The 27301-nt window shown below is 41.3% G+C and overlaps 1 protein-coding gene across 8 annotated transcripts in view; it reads right to left on the bottom strand.

Moving 5' to 3' along the window:
• The window catches only part of ALPK1 (alpha kinase 1), a 181023-nt gene that overhangs the window by 72684 nt on the left and 81038 nt on the right, over positions 1-27301 (bottom strand). For all 8 annotated transcript variants that reach the window (XM_077476734.1, XM_077476737.1, XM_077476740.1 and 5 more), the window contains one exon: positions 8937-9091. In XM_077476734.1, the coding sequence (XP_077332860.1) occupies positions 8937-9091 (155 nt within the window). The remainder of the gene's footprint in view (positions 1-8936; positions 9092-27301) is intronic.

Here is a 27301-nt window from a genome sequence, read left to right as displayed (position 1 = left end):
TTCGCATTGCTCCCGCAGCAAACTCGCACGGGACCCTTTTTTTGTTCCGCAACAGAATCGGATCGCATGGGGGTTCACACCATGCGATCCGATTCCTGTGCGAGTCGGCAGATCGCACTGCGATATGCGGACGGATCTGGGGGTGTCATTAACATATCATTGACACTCCCAGCCGTCCGCATAGGGCAGTGTGAACTGCCGGCGGGAGTAATGCGATGAGGGAAAACGCCGCGGATTCGCGGCGTTCCCGCATCGCAGCGGTGTGAACCCGGCCTAAAGGAGAATTAACCAAAAAAAAGGTTAATTAAATCCACAAGGACTTTTTTTTACCACTACTATTCCTTTATATTGGTTTTTAAAATGTACAAATGCAGCAAATTAGAAATTGGATGAAAGGTTTAGCACTGGGAAACACATTTTGAAGGGCAAAAGGTGCATTGTATACGCAACACTATAGATCAGACCAAAATGAGGGACAAATGAGGATGAATGAGCTACAAAGGGATATTGCTCCAAATCAGGGATAGTTGGGAGCTATTATCTTACTGGTTGAAATCGTTGCTGAGACCATGAGAATTTACATGCGATTTTAACCTTGTTGTTTGTGAGTATTCTGGCTATTTTAACTAAATAATTCTTGTCAGTTATACAGTGAAATGAAGTTTCTTTCTACCAATCCCCATATGCTGGCGGTGTGAGCCATGTCTAAAGTGGAGTGTGTCTGTCCCTAAGTGACTGGTCATCTCACATGTACGGAGAGTTGGAGCAAAGCACTTAAAAAGCGCATTTGACTACTTTTGACGTAATAGTCCATCATTTGGGGTATGGGTCAGTGTGAACCTTTCATCTTGGTGACGGACCCCTCTGAACACGCTTTTGTGTGGACCTACACTAAATAAATTATTATTGTAGATGCTTTATCCTTTAAAAATATTTGTATGAGCGCTGCATTTGCGTTTATATATATATATATATATATATATATATATATATATATATATGTGTGTGTGTGTGCGTGTATATATATATATATATATATATATATATATATATATATATATATATATATATATATATATATATATATATATATATATACACATACACACACATATACATACAGTACTGTATATACACACACACACACACACACGCACACAGTATATGAACTAAGCAGATGAGCGAATGGTATCCTGGCTACCATACAATAGCCCATCTGCTCTGACTTTTAAGTTATACCAGTGAATATGGATTTATTGCCAAATAAGTACAATAAACTAGCACCGACAAAAATAGATGCATTATTTTCTATGGGTCAGAGTAATAACAATTCCTAAGTATAATTAATGTGGGTGGTGGGTGGAGATGTTATTCTTTTTTTCTATCTCCTGATGGCCTTTATGCTTTAATAACTGTGAACTATAAATTGCTTCAAAAGATGAAATGATACTTCAAAGTGTATAAGTAGAAGAAGGCAGCTCCTTGTTGATAAAGTATGAAACATGTAGACTTCCCAGGGTCTCGTGTCCGAGGGGGAAGGGTGCACAACACAGGGAGAAAGCCAGTGAATAGTTCTAGGCTAGCATGAGGCAAGGATTTCAGGTCCTTATAGTCTCTGACCCTGTGATGTTCTTTGTTTAACAGGGGCAGCTGCAGTTATCAACAGATGTTTCGGCAATAAATAATTGGTATCATCTCAGAAAAGGCCTGTCTACCTGTGGAGAGGGCATAATGCAGAAAACACTGCTTTGCTATTCTAGCCACATTAATCTCTCATCTATCCAGGTTTCTCAGGGCGTTTCCTGCAGGTGCTCATTCTGAGAGAATCAGGACTGTACTCTTTTAAGTTAAGAAGCTTTGTAGGGGTCAAAGAAAAGGTCAAAATCAGTCATAAATTTCTGTCTAAGGTCACAAAAAAGGCAAAATAAAATGACAATGCAGAAGTAGTCTAATGTTGCAACATAATTAGCCAAATGTAGTAGGGCTGCCTCCCTTTTTTTACGGATGTTGAGAACACACTACATGTTTGCACACAAAAAAAGTAACCATTTTGTGCTTTGATACCCCTTCCTTGTTTTAAGGTGTATTTGAATAATCGTATTTAAATCAAATTTTTCCTCACAATTAGGATGGCTTAGGGTCCAGTCCACCATTGTTCTAGTAGGCCTCTTTCACATTTATTAAACCAGATTTAGGGGTTCATAAATGCATATTATGTATTTTTTCCAACAAACAAACATGTATTTTTTCAAAGTGTATATATTTTTTTTAATGACCAATACTAATTATAAAATTGTACATTTGAAACCATATGTCATATAGAGTAGCAAGAAAAAGTATGTGAATTTGCAATAAAATGTGATCTGATCCTCATCTTAATCACAACTATACACAAACACAATGGGGTTGATTTACTAAAGGCAAATCCACACTGCACTGCAAGTGCACTTGGAAGTGCAGTCGCTGTAGATCTGAGGGGAAGCTCTGAAATGAGAGGAAGCTCTGCTGATTTTATCATCCAATCACGTGCAAGAAAAATGCTGTTTTTATTTTTCCTTGCATGTCCCCATCAGATCTACAGCGACTGCACTTCCAACTGCCCTTGAAGTGCACTTGTAGTGCAAAGTGGACTTGCCTTTGGTAAATAACCCCCAATGTGCTTAAGCTGATAACACACAAACAATTCTAATTTCTCATGTCTTTATTGAACACAACCATTATAAATTCACAGTGCTGAAGGAAAAAGTAAGTAAACCCTTTGAAATGAATAGCTGGTCAAACCTCTTTTGGCAGCAATGACTTGTCTGGATCAGAGGTGCACAATGTTCAGGAGGAATTTTTGACCATTCCTCTTTACAAAACTGCTTCAGCTCAGACACATTTGTAGGATTTCTGGCGTGTATGGCTCTCTTGAGGTCATTCTACGGCATCACTATGGAGTTAAGGTCTGGGCTCTGACGGGGCCATTCCAAAAAGAGCATTTTCTGAAGCCAGTCTGTGATGGATTTACTTCAATGCTTATGGTCATCGCCCTGCTGTATTACTCACCTTCTATTAAGCTTCAGCTGGCAGACAGCCATCCTGATATTATCCTGTAGGATATTTTGATAAACTAATTTTCCCTTCAATGACGACAAGCTGTCCAGGCCTTAGGGCAGCAAAGCAAACCCAAACCATGACATTCTCGCCGCCATACTTTACCATTGGGATCATGTTTTGACATTGGTAAACTGAGCCCTTTTTGCACCATAAATAGTGCTGAGTATTCTTCTTGAACAATTCAACTTTTGTTTCATCAGTCTAGAAAACATTTTCCCAGTAGCGTTGCAGTTTGCTACGTATGGTAGATTCATGAACAGAGATGTTTGCCAGTTTCAGTAAGGTTTCAGTAAAGCCTACAGCGGTTACTCGTGGGTTATTTTTTATCTTATTGAGGATTCTACGTTGTGCCTTGGGAGTCATCTTGGGGGGTGTCCACTTCTAGGAAGAGTAGCCACAGTACCAGTGGTGGCTGGTATTTTTTTTTGGGGGGGAAGGGGGTGGCAAACAACAACCCCCCACGGTGGGCACCCCCCATCATCACCCCCCCCCCCACGGTCCGTTGGTAGGGTCACCCACCATGGGTGACCCGCACCAAGTCCCCCCACCCCGGGCTGTCAGTTGGTAATCCAGCCCTGCACTTACCCCAACTAGGTTGGGCATGGCTCATATGGGCGGGTGTCTTCCATTGTGTCTCCTTCTCCTTCTGTGCATTACGACAGGTTCCACAGCACGTCTCCTCCCTCCTTCTCCTAGGAGTCCAATAGGGTCATCTATCCTTTCAGCCAATTGGGTGACAGGTCTCAGGAGCTGCTTCCTGACTGGCCAGGAGGTGAATCAGTGTGAGAATAGTGAATATTCATTCACTATTCTCACACAACTAGATGGGCTCGGAGCACAGCTCTGCGTCTCAAGCCCACCCTTTTTTTAAGCCTATTAGAGCCTCTGGCTCTAATCGCACGCTTCAAAAAAAAAAAAAAACACCCCCCCATTGGAATCCATGTGTTTGGCACCCTGCATGTAGATTAGGGGCGCCCGTGCACCCCTAATGGATGGGTCACCACTGCACAGTACTAAACTTTCTCAATTTATGGACAAGTGCACTTGGAAGTAAAGTCGCTGTAGATCTGATGGGGACATGCAAGGAAAATAAAAAACAGCATTTTAGCTTGCACATGATTGGATGGTAAAATCAGTAGAGCTTCCACTCATTTCAGATTTACCCCTTAGATTTAGAGCGACTACACTTTCAGTGCACGTGCAGTGCAAAGTGGATTTGCCTTTCGTAAATAACCCCCATTGTGTTTGTCTATTGTTGTGACTTAGATGAGGATCTGATCACATTTTATGGCAATTTTTCAGCATAAAACCAGTTAATGCCAAAGGAGTAAATAAACACTTTTAAATCCGGCAGAACCCCTAAACATAAATGTACCCAAATTTTTAACTCCAACCCTTAACCCACCTCTAACCTTTAAACCACCTAAACTCTAACTCTAAACCTAATCCTTAAACGTAACCTTTAATCTACGCAACCTCTAAAGCAAATACTTAGTCTACCTTTACGCCACCCAGACTTTAAACGTTTTCCATAAACCTTTAACCTACTTAAGCTTCAAACTAAGCCAAGCCTTTAACCTAACTCCTAAACCTAATTTTTAAAAGCACATCAGGCAGACCTGGGCGGCCTTTGCAGCAGTACATAGGTACCTTCAGCAGCCCACAGATTTGTCCTCACACAGTGCAGATTGCAAACTGTGGTGTGACCAAAACCAACCATCGTGTACATGAGTCTGCCTCATGCCAGTCATAACTGCCTATTATGTAGACCAAGGAAACCCTCATCCGCTTGTTCGCAGCTTGCAGACAAAAAAGGGTAATTGTATAGGACCAGTAGTGCGGGAAGGCTATAAACAAAAGTTTGAGCAGCTAAAGGTACCCATTTATTTCTATTTTGAAACCCTAAGCCAAGCCTTTAACATGAATTTATCTCTAAACCTAGCTCAAAACCTAGCTTAAATGATTCTAAACAACAAAAAAAATCATTAATTTATGTTGAAATTACAATAAAAAACCCTGGAATTAGTACTTAATGCTTCAGATCCATTGCAGCTAAAAAGCTGTGCCCCAGTTATAATAGTAAAAAATAATGATCTCTATTCCCATGGCTTTAATAGTCAGAAGAACATGGAGGAAGAAGTTTCTGAGTCTCCTGCTGCATTGCCTGTTAGAAGCATAAAAAGATAACCACTTGAGATTCCTAGTGCATAAGATGGGAATACACAGGGGTTCATATTACTAAAGGCAAATGGCCTGTTCACTTTGCAAGAGAACTTTGCACAGGAATTTGCCCCAGAGCTTAGTGAATTTGGTGACGTTTTGCTTTGAAAAGAATACTCAATCAGGTGCAAGGAGGATAAAAAAAAACAGCATGTTTGCAAAGGATTGGATTATCTTATTTATTAAGTTCTGGGGAAATTTTCCTTGCAAAGGTAACAACCTATTTGCCTTTAGTAAATATTGACCCCGCAGCAGTGGCAGCTGGTGGGATTTGCTTTGGGGGGGTGGCAAACAACCCCCTCCCCCCGGGTGGCCAGCGCATGACACTACCCTCCCTGTCTGCCAGTCGATCTGGCACTTACCCCATCTAGGTGGGGGGTGGCAAGCGGTGGATTACAGGCAGCGGCTCTGGTGTCCTCAGCGTGGCAGGTGGCTGGCAGTGGGCTGGGAGCAGCGGCTTCTGTGTCCTCAGTGTGGTGGGTGGCTGGCAGCAGCGGCTCCGGTGTCATCAGCGTGGCCGGCGGCATGGCACTATCCCCCCGTCTGCAGCTTGATCCAGCACTTACCCCATCTAGGTGACAGGTGGTAGCCGGTGGATTCCGGACAGTGGCTCCGGTGTCCTCAGTGCAGCAGGCTGGGAGCATTGGCTCCAGTGTAATCTGCGTGGCGGGTGGCTGGTATCAGCAGCTCTGGTGTCCTCAGCATGGCGGTTGGCTGGCAGCAGCAGCTCCTGTATCCTCAGTGTGGCGGGTGGTGGCAGCAGCGGCTCTGGTGTCCTCAGTGTGGTGGGTGGCTGGCAGCAGTAGCTCCGGTGTCCTTAGTGCAGCAAGTGGCTGACAGCAGCGGCTTCGGTGTGTTCAGTGCGGCAGGTGGCTGGCAGCAGCGCCTCCTGTGTCCTCAGTATGGCGGGTGGTGGCAGCAGCAGCTCTGGTGTCCTCAGTGTGGTGGGTGGCTGGCAGCAGCAGCTCCGGTGTCCTTAGTTCATCAGGTGGCTGGCGGCATGCTGAGATAAGTGGCTCTGCCCCTCAAGCCCACCCTTTTTTAAGCCTATTGCAGCCTCTGGCTCTAATCACGTGCCTAAAAAAACACTCCCCCCCATTGGAATCCATGCATCCGGCGTCCTGTATGTAGATCAGAGTGTCGGATGCATTGATGGGGGGTGGCGCCCGTATGCCCTCTATGGATGGGCCGCCACTGCCCCACAGTCTTTATCTACATGCATAATGATGTGTTGCTTTTTTAGGGAGGAAGCAGGAATTGCACTTCAAAACTTGAAGCTTCCTGACAGTAGCCTGCCCTCTCTCATTTCTTGAGTGCCATCACAGCAAGCTGCTTGCTCTGTGGCACTCACACAAGCTTGTTTCTGAGCCACGTCTGTGTGTCAATGAGACACATAGAGCATTACTCGGCCCTGCCCTCTGTTCTCTCCTTACTGGCTGTGATCCACAGCAGCGGTAGCCAATGGCTCCTGCTGCTGTGTCTCAGCCATTGAAGAGGGAGAGACCCAGGAGAGCTTCTGCTCTTATGCACATTGCTGGATTGGGATTGGGCTCAGGTGAGTATGGGGGAGGGGGGCTGAGGGAGGAGCTGAATACTGAATGTTTTTTACCTTCAGACATAGAGTGCGTGAAGGTAAAACACCACCGGTCATTGCAACCACTTTGAAAGTATACCACCTTGAGCTAAAAAAAAAAAAAATGTAAGGGCTTCTAAATAAGTTGTCTCAGGGATTTATCCTTATTCTAAGAATGCTCTGATAAAAAATAAAAAAAATCATATAAATGTTCATAAAAAAATCTACTTGTGTCTGGCCAACTTAAGTCTTATATATTTTAGTTATAGTAATAAACATGCTTTAATGACCATTTTGGAGTATCCTGTGACCCCAAACCCCTCTCTTGTTAAAGTTCTTCAGCAATCAATACTATAAAGACATCCCCTAGATTGAGCTTGATTTGTCAGTGTGCTTTTTGTGAATGGCAGCCTCTGTTGTACTGTGAGAGATGTGGCTATATTCTCAGTGGCCCCTCCGAGGGTAAGCACTACACAAAATTTTTATTTTTTAGTGCAGTTCTAAATACATACAGTGCCTTGAGTATTCATACTCCTTGAAATTTTACACATTTTGTCATGTTACACCAAAAACAAAAATGTATTTTATTGGGATTTTATGTGATAGACCCCCCCCCCCTGAGTCAATACTTTGTAGAACCACCTTTCGCTGCAATTACAGCTGCAAGTCTTTTTGAGAATGTCTCTACCAGCTTTGCAGATCTAGAGAGTGACATTTTTGCAATTTTCAAGTCTTGCCACAGATTCTCAATTGGATTTAGGCCTGGACTTTGACTGGGCTATTCTAACACAGGAAAATGCTTTGATCAAAACCATTCCATTGTAGCTCTGGCTGTATGTTTAGGGTCATTGTCCTGCTGGAAGGTGAACCGCTGCCATCCATCTTCCCATCAACTCTGACCAGCTTCCCTGTCCCTGCTGAAGAAAAGCATCCCCACAGCATGATGCTGCCACCACTGTGTTTCACGGTGGGGATGACGTGTTCCAGGTGATGTGTAGTGTTTGGCTTCCGGTATACATAGCTTTGTGCTTTTAGGCCAGAATGTTCAATCTTGGTCTCATCTGACCAGAGCACCTTTTTGGTGCTCTGGTCAGATGTTTGCTGTATCCCCCACATGGCTTCTCATCAACTGCAAATGGGACTTCTTTTGTCTTTCTTCTTGTCACTCTTCCATAAAGGCCAGATATGTGGAGTGTACGACTAACAGTTGTCCTGTGGACAGATTCTCCCACCTGAGCTGTGGATCTCTGCAGCTCCTTCAGAGTTACCATGGGCCTCTTGGCTGCTTCTCTGATTAATGCTCTCCTTGCCCAGCCTGTCAGTTTAGGTGAACGGCCATGTCTTGGTAGGTTTGCAGTTGTGCCCTTTCTTTCCATTTTCGGATGATGGATTGAACAGTGCTCCGTGAGATGTTTAAAGCTTGGGATATTTTTTTTATAACCTAACCCTGCTTTAAACTTCTCCACAACTTTATCCCTGACCTGTCTGTTGTGTTCCTTGGCCTTCATGATGCTGTTTGTGCAATAAGTTCCTCTAACAAACCTCTAAGGTCTTCACAGAACATCTGCATTTATACTGAGATTCAATTACACACGGGTGGACTGTATTTACTAATTAGGTGACTTTTGAAGGCATTTGGTTCCACTAGATTTTAGTTAGAGGTATCAGAGTAAAGGGGGCTTAATACAAATGCATGCCACACTTTTCAGATAATTATTTGTAAAAAATCTTTAAAAACATTTAGCATTTTCCTTCCAATTCACAATTATGTTGCACTTTGTGTTGGTCTATCACATAAAATCCCTATAAAATACATTTACGTTTTTGGTTGTAACATGACAAAATGAGGAAAAGTTCAAGGGGTATGAATGCTTTTTCAAGGCACCGTATGAATTATAAGTCCCCATGAATGATTTATAAAAAATACATAAAAATGCAGAGGACCATTTCCTGTTTAATATGTGATTACACCACCCCAAAGTGAATCAGGCGGCATGGAATTTCACACTATAACATTTAATAAAACTTGTGATTTATTTCATACCAGTAACTCATGAAGCCTTGGATTGATCCGATCTTGAAGGTTTGTTTTGTCTTCTTGGCTGACTGTCTGTTTGTATTGCCACCTCTCAGGCACAAAGGGCCACTTCATTTCCTTTGCCTCCTGAATGAGAATCTTCAGATCGTCCGGCAGAGAGGCTAGAAAAGGTCAGAGTGCATGTTAGGATATCTCCAGGACATAAAGACACTTTTAATTTCCAGTGGTATGTTCTGCACCTCAACTGCAATAACCTAAGTTTCCCACACACCTTTCTTGCACTTGCTCCATGCTGCATCCTTTTACCATTCCACTAATAACAAGAAAATGTCTGTCAATTTAGGACCTATTCAGTTCTGCCCTCAAGGTATGCTGGAGCAATCAGCCATTAAATAGGTTTTCAGTGGGAAGTAAACATTTATACAATTGTCACGGTGTGGAGACATACTTATCAGGAAGTAAGCCATCAATGTTGTAATCAAATCTATTTTCATCTGCTAAAAAGATATCCCATTGTATGTACAACACTTAAGAATATAGCTTCAGGCATGATATATGTTCATGTGCCAGCATCTGCGGTCATTTCCAAGTCTACTGCATTTCACCTGGTTAGCAAACAAATGAGCAATGCAAAGATCTACATACATGAGTTTTAGAAGTAAAGTGGACTTAAAGTGTACGTACAACCTAACAATTAACTTTTTTTTATTAGCTTCTTTGTGGTCTGATAAATATCAATTTAAAAGGGTTTTCTATAATTGCATAATATGTGTAAAATATACCAGGTGACCCGGCCTAAATTCCAGTGAACTCACAGTTTCCAGTCCACTCTGCCTCTGCTGCATTTACATCCCAAGTGTTCTCAACCCTGCTCAGGTCACCTCTCGTCCCTTCAGGATTCTAAATCAGGAGCAAGTAATATACGATAGCAATGCTGCTAATCAATATATACAGCACAGTAAACTTTCATTCATCCTTCATTCAGAAAGTGTTTTACTGGCACGTTCACTACTGAAAACGAAAAAAAGGAAAAAGTAGCCTGAAAAAATAAAACGAAATCCATCACCATATCAAAGTACTGCTGAACTTCAAAATATTCCATTTCATTCTTGGGTTTAGATACACTTTAAAGCATATGTAAAGCCCAAATCTTTTTTTTGTATTATTATTATTTATTGCATAAAGTGTGAAATGGCAAAAATTTCTGACGTGTCTTTTTTTAATAAATTTTTTATGCCTGTGTAACACCAGGGAGATTTGTCATTATCTCTTGTCTGGAGACAAGACAGGAAGTGCAGGGAGTTATCTTCAAAGTAAGGAAAGTACTCTCTTGGACGGTTGTTAGATAAATCTCCCCAGCAGGGACACAGGCTGCAATAAAAAATTGACATGGCTTCAAGCTTGTCCCCCATGTATCCAAAGGAAAAAAAAAAATATTCTAATTCATTTTAAATCTGCTAAGTCACATTTTATTGTTCCTCCTCAACTGATGCAGAAAAAAATGCAAAATGGAATTAAAATACACCTTGTGTTTAATTTTTTTTAGATGCATCTTGCCATCTTCATACATATGTGTTTTATAGCTGTGTCTAGTTTTTTTTTTTTTCTTGAATTCTTTTCAAAGACATTATAGCTGATATTGGTTGAATTTACAAATATAATAAACCTTTTTAAAAAAGATCGTGAAAAGAAGGATCAGGGAACTTCTACTCTACACTGGATGAATGGTATAAAATTAATTAACTACGTTGAGTATAGGGACAATTCTTTTTGTTGCATGTAATATCTATATGGTAAACATTTTTGAAGGCCTTGAACCAGGGTTCCACAATACTGTTATGGTACCTTGGATGATTATTTTGCACTAGGTGTCTTTCAACTATCTTCCTCTTACTTCTGATGACCATGTAGGATTATTACAGTATATTTGTTCCTCAAAACTTATGCAAGGGTTTACTGTGTCATCTTACAAAGGACAGCATTTGGTGATTTGTTTCTACTTCAGCTTGTTGTCAGCATGAGTTGGCTGTTGGTCAAAGAGTCAAAAGGATTGTCGCTTCATTTTGTATTTCTACATCTACTTGAGAGAATAAAAAGCGCCTATTCCCAAAGCTGAACATATCTCATCCATCTTCCCAGTTCCCAACCTGACAATAGTCAGATCGTAGCATTCAACCACAGTCAAAATCCAGCTCTAGTATAGAAGACAAATTGGATAATGGTTGAGGTATAATTGACCCATGTTTTTGAAAGACTTATCCCAATCCATCACAGTGTACAAAACATGCTCTATGAAAACAGGGAATAATTATAAAATGTATATTTAGTCAAATAAATCATAGACTATTAGTTTTGCTGCTAATAATAATTATATCATACATTGTTGACAGGGCTGGCCCAAGACATTGTGCTGCCTGGGTCCAAGAATGAAATGCAACCCCCCCTCCAAATAAAATCACGCCCAAAAAAAGGCCCCCATATCCATTATTTCATATCATAATAATTAAAACTAAAATTAAAATTAATGGCATTCAGGCGATTCGTAAGTAGGAGTCATTCGTAACTTGGTCCATGCCAACCATGCCAAACATGAACTGTATGAGATGATTGTTCAAATGCTACCATATTGATCAACTATGTATTTTTTATTTTTTCTCTTTTGATATGCACTCTTTTAATCATATTTATTAATATATAATGGATTTTAATACAATTGTTGTGTATTAATTCTCTGCATTTTCAATACCTATAAATGTTTGCATAGATTTTTTTTGGGTTGCTAACACGAAACTCTTATTACACTTTTTTATATAATTTCTTTATAATTTTTTTTAAGCAGATGATACGCAAATATCCTCTTTTTTTTATTTTAGAGTCAAACCTTCTGTAAAATACAATTGGCTACATTATTTATATGAACCTTTACCTGCAAATGTACAAGTGCATATTTTTAAATGTCCAAAATCTATCAAGCCATCAAGTGCCAAGTCACTAGGAAATTATTTACTGAAATGAGGAAAAATTTATCATGAAATGACAAATAGCTGTATTCTTTCCAGCCTTTTTCTATCTGTGGACAACACTTTGCTGACTTTGATATCTATAGATTGGCCTACTACTATGTCCAGAATGTAATTTTATTTTTACTGAGATAAATTCTGTCTGCTTGGGTGATAATCCTCTAGCTGCAATCATGTCTGACCTGCAGTTCGTAAGACACATTAGCAGTTGTAATCTCACTCTGGCTTCACCAGTCGCTTGCTTGTTCTAAATTTAACACTAGAGAGGGACAGGTAATACACATTTTCAGGAGATGAGAAATGGTAACCTACATATTTCTCTCTGTATAGACGTCCATTAAAACGCACCAAGGTGCAATTTATCAAAACAATTAATCACACTTATACCTAATAATTAGTACTGTAACTTCCTACATTTTAGGAATAATTTCTATTGATTTAGGTGAATACACATGGCTTCTAAAAAGTTCATACCAAGTTGATTTTGTCCAAGCACTATACACATCTTCCCCTGGATGGGATGGGATAGACTCAGGCTAATATATGCAAGGAATGCAATTATTTCAAATATCACTTTGTTATATTCCGGCCATAGCTGTTAACTCTCAAGTGTAAGTAAACACTTGAAGGGCTAAGAAAACTACTATTTAAAAAAAAAAAAGTTTTTGCATTTGCTTTTTTTTTTAGATTTATACATTTACTGCAATGACTCGTCCTTTATCAGACAGCAGAGTCTGACATTAACCTCAAATGCACACAACAGATTATCCCCCAAATCAGGAACAAAAGTTGCATAGGCACCGGCAGTACATGAACATAACTCCTCCTACCTTCCTGTCCTTCTGGATGCCTGTGCATGGCCAACATTCTGCAAAGGCCAGAGTATGGAAAATGTCCAATTAGAAAACAGATTTTATTTGTCAGATCAAAACCAGAAAACACCACTGAAATATGAAATTCTGATTAATTGTTATGGAATTTTGAAATCTCTCAGCTTCATAATTTCAGTGGATATAAGCAATTGGTCTTAATTTAAGGGCAAACTACAATGGGATGGTAACTTGTTGCAGCCAGATGAACAATTCTCTGCCTACTCTAAGGCTGAGCCGTCAGGGACATAAAAAAACAATGCTTTGTAAGTTTTTCATACCCTTGCCTAGGGCTCTAAACAAAAATCCTAGAACATGCTCAGGGCCAAACCCCTCAGTCTCTTGACTTATTGTATTTAAAAAAATAAAACAAAACCCTCATTCCAGGCTTCTTAGTTCCTGGAGATTGAATTGTGTCTCACTTTCAATAGATTTTTATTGAAGCATTTTCAAAGTAAAAATAGTAACATGAAGAAGCATGCAAATAAAATCAATGCCCCATTAACTATCGTAACAGCAGCCACCTTTGGCATAGGCCCATGTGTGGGCATAATATGAGCCCAAAGACATACAGGACAATAAGCCTGTAATGCAGAAGTGATCCACAGTCATCTCAAAGGGATGAGGGTGGTTATATTGCTTCTTAACAACCAATTTGCATAGCAGGAGATTGTGCGTACTTGCACAGGAGCCTTGAGCATCTTTTGGTCCTTTTCAGCTCCAAATTCAGCCAAAAATTCAGGCTGAAATTGGACTATAAATGGGGAATGGAGACGCAATGGACTTTTTCTGTGAGTCGCTGTGTTCTCCAGCGTGAACCCAAACTGAATGTGGCCTGCTCTATTTCTATAGTCAAGGACACTCAACCTAAAGAAGCTATGGGTTTACTGGTTGCTATAAGTATTTATGTCATGGCTTAATAAATCATATGAATGAATGAATGAATTAAATACTTATATAGCGCACAATGCGAACTGAATCGCCTCTAGGCGCTGTGGCGAGCTTTGATCATCTGCTAAAAGAGGAAGGTCTTGAGTTTTTTCCTAAAAGCCAGGTGATTTTCTTCCAGGCGGATGTTGATTGGTAGAGCATTCCATAGCCGAGGCCCTTGGACAGCGAATCTCCGATCACCCTTGGATTTATACCGGGCTTTGGGCACGAGGAGGAGGTTTTTGTTGGCTGATCGAAGACTGCGGTTTGGTGTGTAATGATTTATTTTCTCCATTAGGTATTGCGGAGCTTCTCTATGCACGCATTTGTGGGTGAGGCAAAGGGTCTTGAACGTGATCCGATTTTTTACGGTTAGCCAATGTAAGCTCCTCAGTGAAGGAGAAATAGATTCCCAGGTTTTTTTTCCTGTTATCAGCCTTGCCGCCGTGTTTTGGATCAGTTGTAATCGCGCAAGTTGATATTGTGGTAATCCTATGTAAAGCGAGTTTGCGTAGTCCAGTCGTGAATTAATGATTGTTCCAACTACCACTGCTTTGTCATTCTTTGGGATAAAAGGGATGAGTCTGCGAAGCATGCGCAGCAGATGGTGAGATCGACTGACTACAGATCCTATTTGCGCATCCATTGACATTTGTGCGTCTAAAATAACCCCGAGACTCTTCGCTTTGGTCTTTGGGGAGATAGTCTGCCCAAAGACGGTTGGTGGAGACCAGGAGGTTTTGGTTGCGGGCTTATGATTTGGGTGTAAGATAAGAAGCTCTGTCTTTGATTGGTTCAGCTGGAGGGAGTTGGTGGTCATCCAGTCCTCTACTGATTTGAGGCAGTTTTCAAGTTGTTGTTGGTGATCTTTTTTCCATTGATCCGGAAATAAAGTTGCGTGTCGTCAGCGTAAGAGTGGAAGTAGAGATCTGAGCATCTGATGATTTGAAGGAGTGGGCGAATGTAAATGTTGAAGAGAACGGGTGACAACCGAGAGCCTTGAGGGACTCCGCAGGTGACTGCCCGAGTTTCGGAGAGGAATTTTCCTAGTTTCACTGTCTGTGACCGATTTCCTAGGAAGGACGCGAACCAATGGAGATCTATGTCTTGGACTCCGGCTACTTCTGTGAGGCGGACGAGTAGAGTATTGTGATCTACTGTATCAATCGCTGCACTTAGGTCTAGCAGTACGAGGAGACACGGCTCTCCGTCATCTGCTGCTTCGAGGGCGTCATCCCAAATCTTGAGGAGAGCTGTTTCTGTTCCATGACCCGGGCGGAAGCCTGATTGCAGCGGGTCCAGGAGTTTGTGAGTATCCAGGTGAAGTTGTAGCTGATGTACTACAGCTTTCTCCATGATCTTAGAAATGGTGTTGAGGCTTGTAATCGGCCTACGGTTGTTTGGATCCTGAGGGTCCAGGTTTGGTTTCTTGAGTAGAGGTTTGACGATGCCTTGTTTGAGGATGCTGGGAACAATCCCTTCGTGGAATGATCGGTTTATGAGGTGGGTTATGGTTGGAGCCACGATGTCGGAGCATTCTTTCAGTAGTTTTGTGGGGATGATGTCAATAGGTGAGGTACTGTCACGCAGTTTATTAATGATGTTTTTTGCGGTGTCTACAGTAATTGGGGATAGTGAAAATTTTGGCGGTTGCAGTATGTTGGTGCGGACATCCTCTTTATGTATTTGCTGGCTGAGGTTGGATGTTTTCTTCTGACAAATTGTTTCCCTGATGGTTTTGACTTTATCGATGAAAAAATCCGACAGTTTGTCACAGTAATCCTGGGATTCGCTTTCTGGGGGGTTCTAGGCACACCGGATTCATTGATTGATTAACCAGTTTAAACAGTTCCCGTGGTTGGTTTGCGGCCCTTGAGATTGTATATGAGAAGTGGTCCTTTTTGGCTTTGAAGATTGCTTTCCGATAATTCTCTGTCAGACCTTTGTAGTTAAATAGGTTTTCCTCGGTGGGATTTCTTCTCCATGTTCTTTCCGCTCTTCTGCGTTCTTGCTTTAGTACGGAGAGGGAGCTATTAAACCATCCAGCATTTTTCTTCCTGATGAGAGCCCTGCGTTTTGGTGCTACCGAGTCTGCTGATTGCAGTAATGCCTTGTTCAGGGAGTTGAGTGTTTCCTCCGTAGAGTGGTTTAAAGTTATTGTAGATATTTTTTTGGACAGAGTGGTTTTGAAGGCTTCGGAGTACAGTTTTTTATGCGATCTGGTCCAGTGCGTTGTTACAGGTTTCCGTTTTGCGTTGGTGATGTTGGTAGTGATTTTGAATTTGATGGCATGGTGATCCGTCCATGGCAGAGTTATGTTGTCGAGTATGTTGATGTCGATGTTCTGTTTGAAAATGAGGTCCAGGGTGTGTCCTGACCCATGCCTGGGAGTCTTTATCAGTTGCTGTAGACCCAGTTCTTCTAGTTGATTGATGCAGGCAGTCGCGATGGGGTCTTTAGGCTCGTTTGCCCAAAGGTTGACATCTCCGAGTGCCAGGAAATTTTTGAATTTTAGGGTGTGCATTGCAAAGGATTCCATGAGGGGTGAAAGAAGATTGGACTTTGGTCCCGGTGGTCTGTAGCACAGTAGAATATGAGTGGTGTCATGGGGTGTTGGTTGAAAATGTAGCGTCAGGGTTTCCATAAAAGACACTGGGTTCTGAGATGATGGTTTAGTGAGATCCAGGTGACCTTTAAAGATCACTGCTAGGCCTCCTCCTTTTTTCCCTATCCGGTGTTCGGTTAGGATCCTGTAGTTTTCCGGCACCAATTCGGTGAGGATGGTGTTGCAGTCAGAGGTTAACCAGCTTTCGGTGATGAAGAGGCAGTCTACATTGTTCTCGATGATGAAGTCGTGTACTTCCAGTCTATGTTTGACTGCAGACCTGGCGTTAATCAAGGCGCAATCTAATAGTAGATGTCTTCCTGTGGTTGGGAGCTGGTTGTCGTCCGGTTTTTAATAGTTGTTCTCTTTGAAGTATTTTTTGTATGGAAGATGGCAATGTGGTGTTGATGTTCCTTAGTCTGTGCAGAACTTCAGCTGAGTATTTGAAGTAGCACATGGTTTGTGGATGCTGTTGATGGTACTATGGGCCTAAGATGATGATCCTGATCAGGGTATTGATCCTGAGGAGGGGCTAGGTATCAGACTTGCAGCCGTGCTTGAGGCTATTAGCGCGCAAGTTGATCAGGGGATGCCTATATGGATGCGGAAGGAGTTGTTGTATTCGGTTGCTGGCTGTTTCAGTAAATATATTATAAAAGTGCAAAGGGGAATCCCAACCTGTTAACTGTTAAGCCAAAGACTTACTATATTGAGAACTCTTATGTCTATGCGAATACATTATGTACCAGTAAAGCTCTGTTTCTGTTACTGTAGTATTCACTGCAGTTTAATGACAGCTATATAAGTCCAGGGCTGATAAAATATTCACCATAGGAGAGTTGAAAGCTTTAAAGTGCTCTTTCAGACACAAAGTGAAAAATACAACAAGGCATTTTCAAACACTGCAATTGGTACTACTGACAAGAATCATATAATGGCCACTTTCACTAGAAATTTTTGACATTGGTGACCTGTAACAACTCAAGCAATTAAAGAATAACTGCAGCTTCTTACTTAGGCTAACAAACAGACCACCCAATTGAGCACTGATATGGGTCTCACATGAAGGATATGCATGCTGAAGAGACATTTTTACTGAGCAAAACTATTCAAGTAAAACTGCCTGCAGCAAAGACAGTCTACTGATTCTCTTCAAGCTTTCAAGTATAAACAGAGTCATGTGGTGAAAACTCTTCCTATTCACATAGTACGATCAGCTGTTCTGTCACTGCATGGCTAAACTGAGAATGTTCTTGGACCGTAGTGTTTAAAGGATGCTCAACTGGTACTAAGAGGGCCCAAAGTGTGCCATTAAAAAATATTCCCCACACCATTACACCACCACCACCAGCCTGAACTGTTGATACAAGGCACGATGGAACCATGCTTTCATGTTGTTTATGCCTAATTCTGACCCTAACATCTGAATGTTGCTGCTGAACTCGAGACCAGGCAGCGTTTTTCCAATTCTTCAATACTTCTTCAATTTTTCTATTGTCTGGTTTTCTATTGTATCTATCTCAGTTTCTGGTTCTTAGCTTACAGGAGTGGCAACTGGTGTGGTCTTCTGCTACTATAGCCCATCTGCTTCAAAGTTCTATGGGTTCTACTGGATATTTTCTCTTTTTCAAATCATTCTCTGTAAAATCTAGAGATGGTTGTTTGTGAAAATCCCAGCAGATCAGCAGTTTTTGAAATACTCAGACCAGCCTGTCTGGCACCAACAACTATGCCACGTTTAAAATAACTTAACCTCCCGTTTCTTCCCCATTCTGATTCTCGGTTTGAACTTCAGCAAGCTGTCTTCACCATGTCTAGATTCCTAAATGCATTGAGTTGCCGCCATGTGATTGGCTGATTAGCAATTGGTGTTACTGGGCAACTGAACCGGTGTACCTATTAAAGTGGCTGGTGAGTGTAATTACCAAGCTACTGCAATTACTTACTTGACATACTGTTTATACTTATGAAAAGATATAATTAGATTTCATTTATGGGAACAGGAATGATTATCTATTAAGTGAACCTGTCAAACATTATCAAAAGAACAAATTACGGGGGCTGTACTGAAAGTAATACAAAAGTAGACATAACTTTTTTTATTAAGTCACACAGGTCATTCAAATTTCACATGTAACTAGAGTAACACTTCCTCTATAGTAACTCATCTTCTTTTCATTGCAGGCAAATAATGGATTCTAAGCAGAAATATTGTACCGTCTTTGAGTTAATGAAGGAGGAGTGCAGGCTGTCCGACACCCACGGAAGACTACAAAATGTTTATGAAGATAACCCTATTGACTGCAGCAATGTACAGAGATGGATGAAGATGTTTAAAGAAAGGGAATCCCCCATTGGAGAAAAACCATGCAGTGGGAGACCATCAACTGGGATCACCAACACAAATCTTCAGCTAGTGGAACTCAATGACGGCACATTGTTTATGCTCGGAATCCATTATGCAATGAAAAACAAGAACAAGTGTTACTATAATGGAAAAGTAACTTTACCAACATGTGAAATTTGAACGACTTATGTAAGTTAATACAATGCCCACTTTTGCACTACTTTACCAAAAATGTGTGCTTTATTAAATATGAAATTATGATGTTTCTTCTAAAATACCCCTTTAACCTCCTTAGCGGTAATCCCGAGTGTGGCTCGGGATGAATTTTAAGTACCAAAAGTGGTAACCCTGTGCCACACTTGGGATTGCATCGCAGGATCCAGGCAAAGTTACTTAGCTTGTCCCCAGGATCCTGCAATGTCTCCCCGCTGTGTGTGCGAGCCATGTCCTCTGCTCGATCTATCACAGTGTCAAGCACCGTTCCCTGCGAGTGTTGCAACGCACGGGGACGGAGCTTGGCGCTAAATTCAAAAGGTAAAAAACACATTACACATACCGTACACTGTTACAGATTACATTACTGTATCAAATTATTTTACATCCCTTTTGTCCCTAGTGGTTTGTCCAGTGCCCTGCATGCAGTTTTATATTATGAATACTGTTCTTTCTGCCTGGAAACTGGAGATTGTCCATAGCAACCAAAAAGTGTCCCTTTACATCAAAAGCGATTTTAAATTAGAATCACTTGCAGAATTAACGGGCAGGCAAATGGGTGTACCTGTATGTCCCTTTAAATTTGACGCCCTGCCATCGCGAGCGCGCCACCGGCGGCGCACTCGCGTGCTGGTCGGGACCCCCGTGAGTCCGGTTGCGGGTCCCACAGACTCGATCGCCACGGGCAAACCCGCGATCGTCTCATGGGGCGGCTGAACGGAGAGATGCCGTTGTAAACAGCATCTCCCCATTCTGCCTACCAACTAGTGACGCTGATCTCTGCTCCATGTGATTGGAGCAGAGATCAGTGTTCACTAAATTAAAGCCCAGCCCCCAACAGTTGGTAACACACCCCTATGAACACTTAACCCCTACACTGCCACCCACTGGTTAACCCCTTCACTGCCAGTGTCATTTACACAGGAATCACTGCATTTATATAGCAGTGATTGCTGTATAAATGACAATGGTCCCAAAAATGTGTCAAAAATGTCCAATGTGTCCGCTATAATGTCGCAGTCACAATAAAAATCGCTGATCGCCATTACTAGTAAAAGACATTTTTTTAAATAAAAATGCCATAAAACTATCCCCTATTTCGTAAACACTATAACTTTTGCGCAAACCAATCAATAATCGCTTATTGCAATTTTTTTTACCAAAAACATGTAGAAGAATACGTATCAGCCTAAACTGAGGGAAAAAAAATGTTTTTTTATATATTTTTGGGGGATATTTATTATAACAAAAAGTAAAAAATAATGAGTTTTTTTTTCAAAATTGTCACTCTATTTTTGTTTATAGCGCAAAAAATAAAAACCGCAGGGGTGATCAAATACCACCAAAAGAAAGCTATTTGTGGGGAAAAAAAAGGACGTCAATTTTGTTTGGGAGCCACGTCGCATGACCGCGCAATTGTCAGTTAAAGTGACGCAGTGCCGAATCGCAAAAAAAGGTCTGGTCTTTGGCCAGCAAAATGGTCCGGGGCTGAAGTGGTTAAACTATAGTTATTTGTGGGGAAATCCATCATCAAACACTGAAAGTAATGACAGCGACAATTCTGCAACTGAGCAAATTTCAGTGTTTTTGATTTGTTTTGATTAGATTTTTGAATTTTTTATTGAATAATTTTTATTATTATTTTTTTTTATAATTATTTATAGTTATTTATTCTATTATAATTTATGATTTTGTGTTTCAAACTTTATCATGCCTGGGATGTCTACTAGACTCTTGTTTCGACAGATTTAAGTGAGTTATTTCTAAGGCCCCTTTCACACATGCGGACGATATGTCCGTATTTCATCCATCCGCTTGCGGATGAAATACGGACATACATTCATCCCTATGGGATAGCGGGTGTCTGCGGATCAGCATCCGCAGACACCCGATTTCGTCCGCCTCCGCAACAGTCCGATTCTGCAGACGGAGGAAAATCCTATTTTTCTATCCGTCTGCAGAGTGGATTGGACGAACACGGACAGACGGGCCGTGCTCATCCGATCCCCATAGAGGAGAGCGGAGAGCTGACAGGGCGGTCCCCGCACAGTGTGCGGAGACCGCCCTGTCCGCAGCCAGCTCAGCAGGGACAACGGAGCGATCCCCGCTGAGCGAGCGGATCTTCACGGGGCGGATCATTACTGATCCGCCCCGTGTGAAAGAGGCCTAAGAATTACAGAACTACAATATAAAATGACAAATTTCCATGCAAAACATTGCACTGCTTTGAGCATCAAAAATCTGATATAATCATACCGACAGGGAGGGTAATATAGAACCACAGAGCAACTCTATGGTCCAAGTACTGGCCGGCTTAAAATATTATACTTTCTAACTTATGGAACATGTAACTTAGACTAAAAGTCAAAGCGTGTGTTTTGATAACAAAAAACTGTTTTGATAATAATGGCAAGAAAAAAGTTACTTTGAGAAATTCACCCATTATAAAATTAGTGGAAGATAAATGGGGTTTTGGATACAGAGCAAAACAAAGCCTTCCATTCTGTGTTTAGCTGGGCAGCAAAGCCACAGTGTTGTGAGCTCATGCAAATGTTTTCACAAGTCCGTTATCTGAACGTTAGTGCTGCTAAATGCAGGACACCTGCTAGTGGAAGAGCATCCAACTCAACTGCTTTTCATCAGTGCCCTGAAGTGGAATAACCTGTCTCTAGCTATTCATTCCTACATCAATATATGTACTACCATTGTAACTGCAGAGTTATGACAATGCATCTCATTCAGTGGCCCCTTTAATTCATTATCAACAGCAGTTTAAAAAAAACAAGTCTGTTGCCATATTTACTGCATAAAGCTGATTTTTTTTAAAATAATTCTGATTCGCTTTACACATCAATACACTGAACAAACTTATTTGGCCAGGGTGGCACTAACTGAAGTTTTTAATGGTAGGACTGAAAAACAAATACAGTACTGTACAGTTACTGTACTAGCTTTTCAGTTAGTGGAGATGAAAAAAATTATTACTATTATCCTACTATTTAGGAACACAAGCAAGACTTGCAACAAGTAATAGGTTCTGCATGAAAAAACAAATACTTTATGATATAAAAAATGCTCTTCCATGGCCCTCTTAAAAGTTCTGGACTCTGGATCACACCACAATCTTGACACTATGGGGGGTATATACTTAAACTGGTGCACACAGAATCAGGTGCAGCTTTGCACAGTAACCAATCAGCTTCCAGGTTTAATTGTCAAAGCTTAATTGAACAAACTGAAGTTAGAAGCTGATTGGTTACTGTGCACAGCTACACCATATTCTGTGTGCTCCAGTTTTAGTAAATCCCCCCCTATGATCCCCAAAATATTTTTACAAGCTAACCAAGGAGCACTGCCTGTATCCCTATTAACCCATCTTTTGTATCTACATCCACTGCACCTATTCCCCCTCCTCCTGATTTTCATTCTACTTCCCATCTCTGCACACTTCTTTTAGCTTTTTCTTCTTCTTGGCTGACCCGAACTTCTTAATATCTTAACTACTACCCCTTGTAGCGTACTATCCTTTATATATCTTTTTCTACTGATACATTGCATCTCCTTTATCATAAACTCTATTACAACAAACCATAACTTCAATTCAAAAAAGGCACCATATGTTTATGTTCCATAAGGCAGAAACTATAGCATAGATATTTGTCCCACTGACATAATTTTGTGAAGCTGTTAATCTACAAATTCTATACAGGCATACAATGGGACCAGAGAATCTATGTAAAAAGAAAATGTACTTAAAGGGAAGCAATAACTTTTTTCACTTCTCAATGCATGTACTGCATTGCAATAGTCATTTACAGGCATAACCAACACTGTATCCTGGTCTAGGTCGACAAGGCCCAGCCATAGGGCAACACTTTGCAGGGGGGCAGCACGGAAAGAGTCCCCGCTGACTTGCACTACACTGTTAGCTAGGGGTGCAACGGATCAAAAAACTCAGAGATTATATCGTTCCTCAGATCAGAGTCACGGATCGGATAATTTTTCGGATCAGCAAATAATAATTGAATTTGCAAAAACCTGTGAAAATTCCACCACCATATAGTCCTCACTGTAATATACATCTCCCCCACTGTAATATCCACTTGATCTCCCCCACTGTAATATTGGCTGAGTATGGCTGGGTATGGCTGGGTATTGGCAGAATATTGGCAGGGTATGGCAGAGTATTGGCAGGGCATTGGCCGGGTATTGCAGGGTATAGAGGGATGGCTGTGACTGCAATTGTCACAGAGCAGCGCTGTGGGCACTACGGATCCAGCCCACAGCGCTGCTGCCATCTGATCTTTCCCCTCAACTGTACAGATCTGTACACAGAGGGGATAGAGGAACCTTTGTTTACAAGTGATCGCTCCATCATTTGACGGAGCGATCACATTGTAAACGGCCGACGGGTACACCAAGATGGGCGCCGCTCCGGAGCTAGGCCGAAGCAGCGGCCTTTCCTAAGGCCAAGGCCGTTGATCGCTCCGCGGATAGTGGCATGTGTCGATCCACGGATCAGTGACGATCCGTTGCACCCCTACTGTCAGTGTAGCACCAGTCTTATGGGGTGGACTGGGCTGAGAGGCAAATTAGTCTAGCGCCCCCATAAAGCAGTCGCACTGCTTCCGGTATGTGGGCGGCCGGCCGGCATTCTGCAACGGTGGGGTGGCACAGCTTCTAATTTTGACTGTCCTATCATCCTGGACCACAAACCTTCCTCATTGTGCTATATGTTTTCTGCTGCACCATTGGCATGGTTATATCTTCTTAGTCCTCTCCATAAAATTATGCAAAATTTGTCCTTACAGTAGAACTATACGCAACACTTTTGGGAGGGTTATAGCCCCTGTCAGTTTATTTTTTACCATCCTTATCCCATTGCAGAGATTTCCCTTCACTACCTGCCCCATAGCCAAACCCCCCCCCCCCCCCCCCCACAGGCCCTCAGAACTAGTGTCCTCACTTGAAAATTTCATGGCGGGTTTTAAACAGCAAGTGGTGTGGCCTTGACAGGAAGGGGTGGGTCATATTTAAATTAGGGGGTGCATGAGTTTAGTCCTGGCCTAGGGCAGCACAAAACCTAAATACACTACTGGGCATAACTGATTACCTAGGCAAGCTGGTCGACCCCAAATATGTTATAGTTCTGGGTCTCCTCTCGGTGCTCCCTAAGTTTGGTGTCCTTGTCACTTATGGTTCAGGAGCAGTGCCATGTCAAGTTGACCAAGATTTGTCATAGAATCCAATGGTAAAGCCGGGAGCGGTGCCATGTCAGTCTGACCAAGATTTGCCATAGATGTCAATGTGTCCGTACTCACAAGTGTACGTAAAATGAGGGTATGTAAAGCGGAGTATGCCTGTATGTAACTCCAAAAACATCCTTCTGAATAATTTTAAACATCTTTCAGAACAATATCTGCCAATATCTTGATTGCAAAATTGATGTAACTAATGTTCCTCAATCCTATACCACCATGTACTTGTTGTTATTCTGATGTTCGTACATCTACTATATGTGTTTGTGTGGAGAAAATAAGTACCTTTTAAGCCCACATTCCCCGTGCAACAAATAACACCAAAGCAAAGGTATTCATCTTTATTTTTATTTGCATGACCAGTGAGTTCCAGTCTTACCTATACGTATACAAAATATCTGAGACCTTATTATTACCCTCCTTATTGTAATCTGATTGTATTATCTCCTTTATGGTAACACCTAAAATTTTGGGCTGCAGTGCTGATTAGTGTATTCTGATAGTGAAGGAGATTCCGCGGTCAGAATACAACACAGAGGGGATGATTCCTCCATCTACCTCACTTGTATAGATGGAGGAATCTGTTCAGTTTTTATTCAATCAGTATACTGGCTGATCGGAATATAAAAAAAAAAAAAAAAACACATCTATGTATAGTCAGCCTTTAATGTAGAGAACAGTAATTTCACACCGACAAACAAATAATATCTACCTGCTTTCTATAAGAAAATTGGAAACTTAGCTCAAAAAAGTTCATGACTTTCATTGCAGAACCAGCATAGAACCAGCGTAAAAACACGGCAAAAACATATATTGGTCAGAATTTAAAGCATTGTTCATATTTGATTATTACCTGTTACGTTTATATTGGTTAACACTGTTTTGCCATTCCAAATGATATTTAGTCATGTCTGTACAGTCTCTTGTTCTTAACAGTCAGCCTGGGGGTACTTCTTCAATGAGGATTCTTAATCCTTCCTTCACTATGATCACTCTTCTCACTTCCTGAATCACTTCACCTGAGCCTAATCTAATGATTATGGGGCTACAATTCACCTTATCTGGAACTAACCTATTTTGTTTCTGGTGGTCAGTAGATGCATACAAGATAAAGCCAGAGAAACCACAGAACGCTGTCACTGATGCTTCAAGAGTCTGCTTAGGTAGATAAGATATTAAAAGGATTTCAACAGGTGAAAAGGCTGGTGGTTTGGCATTGCAGTGTACAATATATCCTAGTACATAAAATACTCATAGTCGCTGAAAAAAAGCAAAACAAAAAAACAGATACTGAAACTCAACTAAAGTGTATTGCAGCTTTGTTTGAATGTGATATAATGTAAGATCAAGGTAAGAGAAAATTATACAAGCTGCTATTGCTGGCCCCCCTAAAAATGCTAGCTACTTGGCTGTGTCTGTTCTCCATACTTTTTATTTCCCAGAACAAGCATGCAGTAAAATAAAGATAAAAGTCCTTATTTATATACCTGTTATAGGTCAATAAGTGTAGGAAGACATGTTGATCCTGCCAGATATCGTGTGAGATGTAACTTCCTTTCCTCTCTACCTATGCTGACTGTTATCTGTTAGCATTGTTCCCAGCTCTCTCTCAATAAACTACAAAACACTCCATGTTATGTAGATGTGAAAGGTGGAGGGGAGAGGTGTTGTGCTATGTAGTCCTAAACACTTCCTCTCCTGGGGTGACATCAGTGGTTCTTTAACAACTTCCCAACCGGTGCACAACCAAGTACGTCGGCAGAATGGCACAGGCAGGCAAATTGGCGTACAGGTACGTCCCTTTCATTTCCACCCTGCCATCACGTGTGCACTGCCGATCGGGATCCCCGTGAGTCCAGTCGCGGGTCCCGCGGACTTGATCACTGTGGGGATACCCGAGATTGTCTCAGGGGGAGGCTGAATGGGGAGATGCAGATGTAAACAGCATCTCCCCGTTCTGCCTAGCAACAAGTGACACAGATCTCTGCTCCATGTGATTGGAGCAGAGATCAGTGTTGACTAACACACAGCCCAGCCCCCCACAGTTAGTAACACGCCCCTAGGACACACTTAACCCCTACACTGCCACCCCATGCTTAACCCCTTGACTGCCAGTGTCATTTACACATGAATCAGTGCATTTGTATAGCACTGATTGCTGTATAAATGACAATGGTCCCAAAAATGTGTCAAAAATTTCCGATGTGTCCGCCATAATGTCGCAGTCACAATAAAAATCGCTGATCGCCGCCATTACTAGTAAAAAAAAATTATTAATAAAAATGCCATAAAACTATCCCCTATTTTGTTTACGCTATAAATTTTGCGTAAACCAATCAATAATCGCTTATTGTGATTTTTTTAACAAAAATATGTAGAAGAATACGTATCGGCCTAAACTGAGGAAAAACTTTTTTTTTATATATTTTTGGGGGATATTTATTATAGCAAAAAGTAAAAAATAATGCGTTTTTTTCAAAATTGTCACTCTATTTTTTTAATATAGCGCAAAAAATAAAAACCGCAGGGGTGATAAAATACCACCAAAAGAAAGCTCTATTTATGGGAAAAAAGGGACGTCAATTTTGTTTGGGACCCACGTCGCACAACCGCACAATTGTCAGTTAAAGCGATGCTGTGCCGAATTGCAAAAAGTGGTCTGGTCTGAAGCCAGCAAAATGGTCCGGTCTGAAAGTGGTTAAAGATACAGTGGCATAAGTGAGACTTAGCCAGGAACTACAAGGGAGAATCTTGTCAATGATCTCAAGGCAGCTGGGACCATAGTCACCAAGAAAAAAATTGCATACAAGAGATTTAAATAGATGAGGTTTGATCAAGAAATAAAATGGTACCACATCCCAGAATATGAATTTTTTAAACATACAGGGAAGAAACAAACAGGGGACTGGAGGGTAACCAACCCCCGGGACTTTTAAGACGGTACCCAATATCAAGGCAGGATAATCACATGTAAAAAATAAAATCAGTATAATTTTATTAAGAGTACAAATACATAAAACATTTCCGGAAAAGGAAAATATATAAATATAAGTAACAAGTCCTAAAGTACAAGAACTAGTGCAGAGTCATACAAAACTACACCTGTTACCGAACTTGTACATTATATAT

Source organism: Lithobates pipiens, unplaced genomic scaffold (assembly GCF_037356315.1).
Source record: "Lithobates pipiens isolate NorthernLeopardFrog02 unplaced genomic scaffold, aLitPip1_a1.2 Scaffold_13, whole genome shotgun sequence".
NCBI lineage: Eukaryota > Metazoa > Chordata > Amphibia > Anura > Ranidae > Lithobates > Lithobates pipiens.
This window is presented reverse-complemented; position numbering and strand designations above follow the sequence as displayed.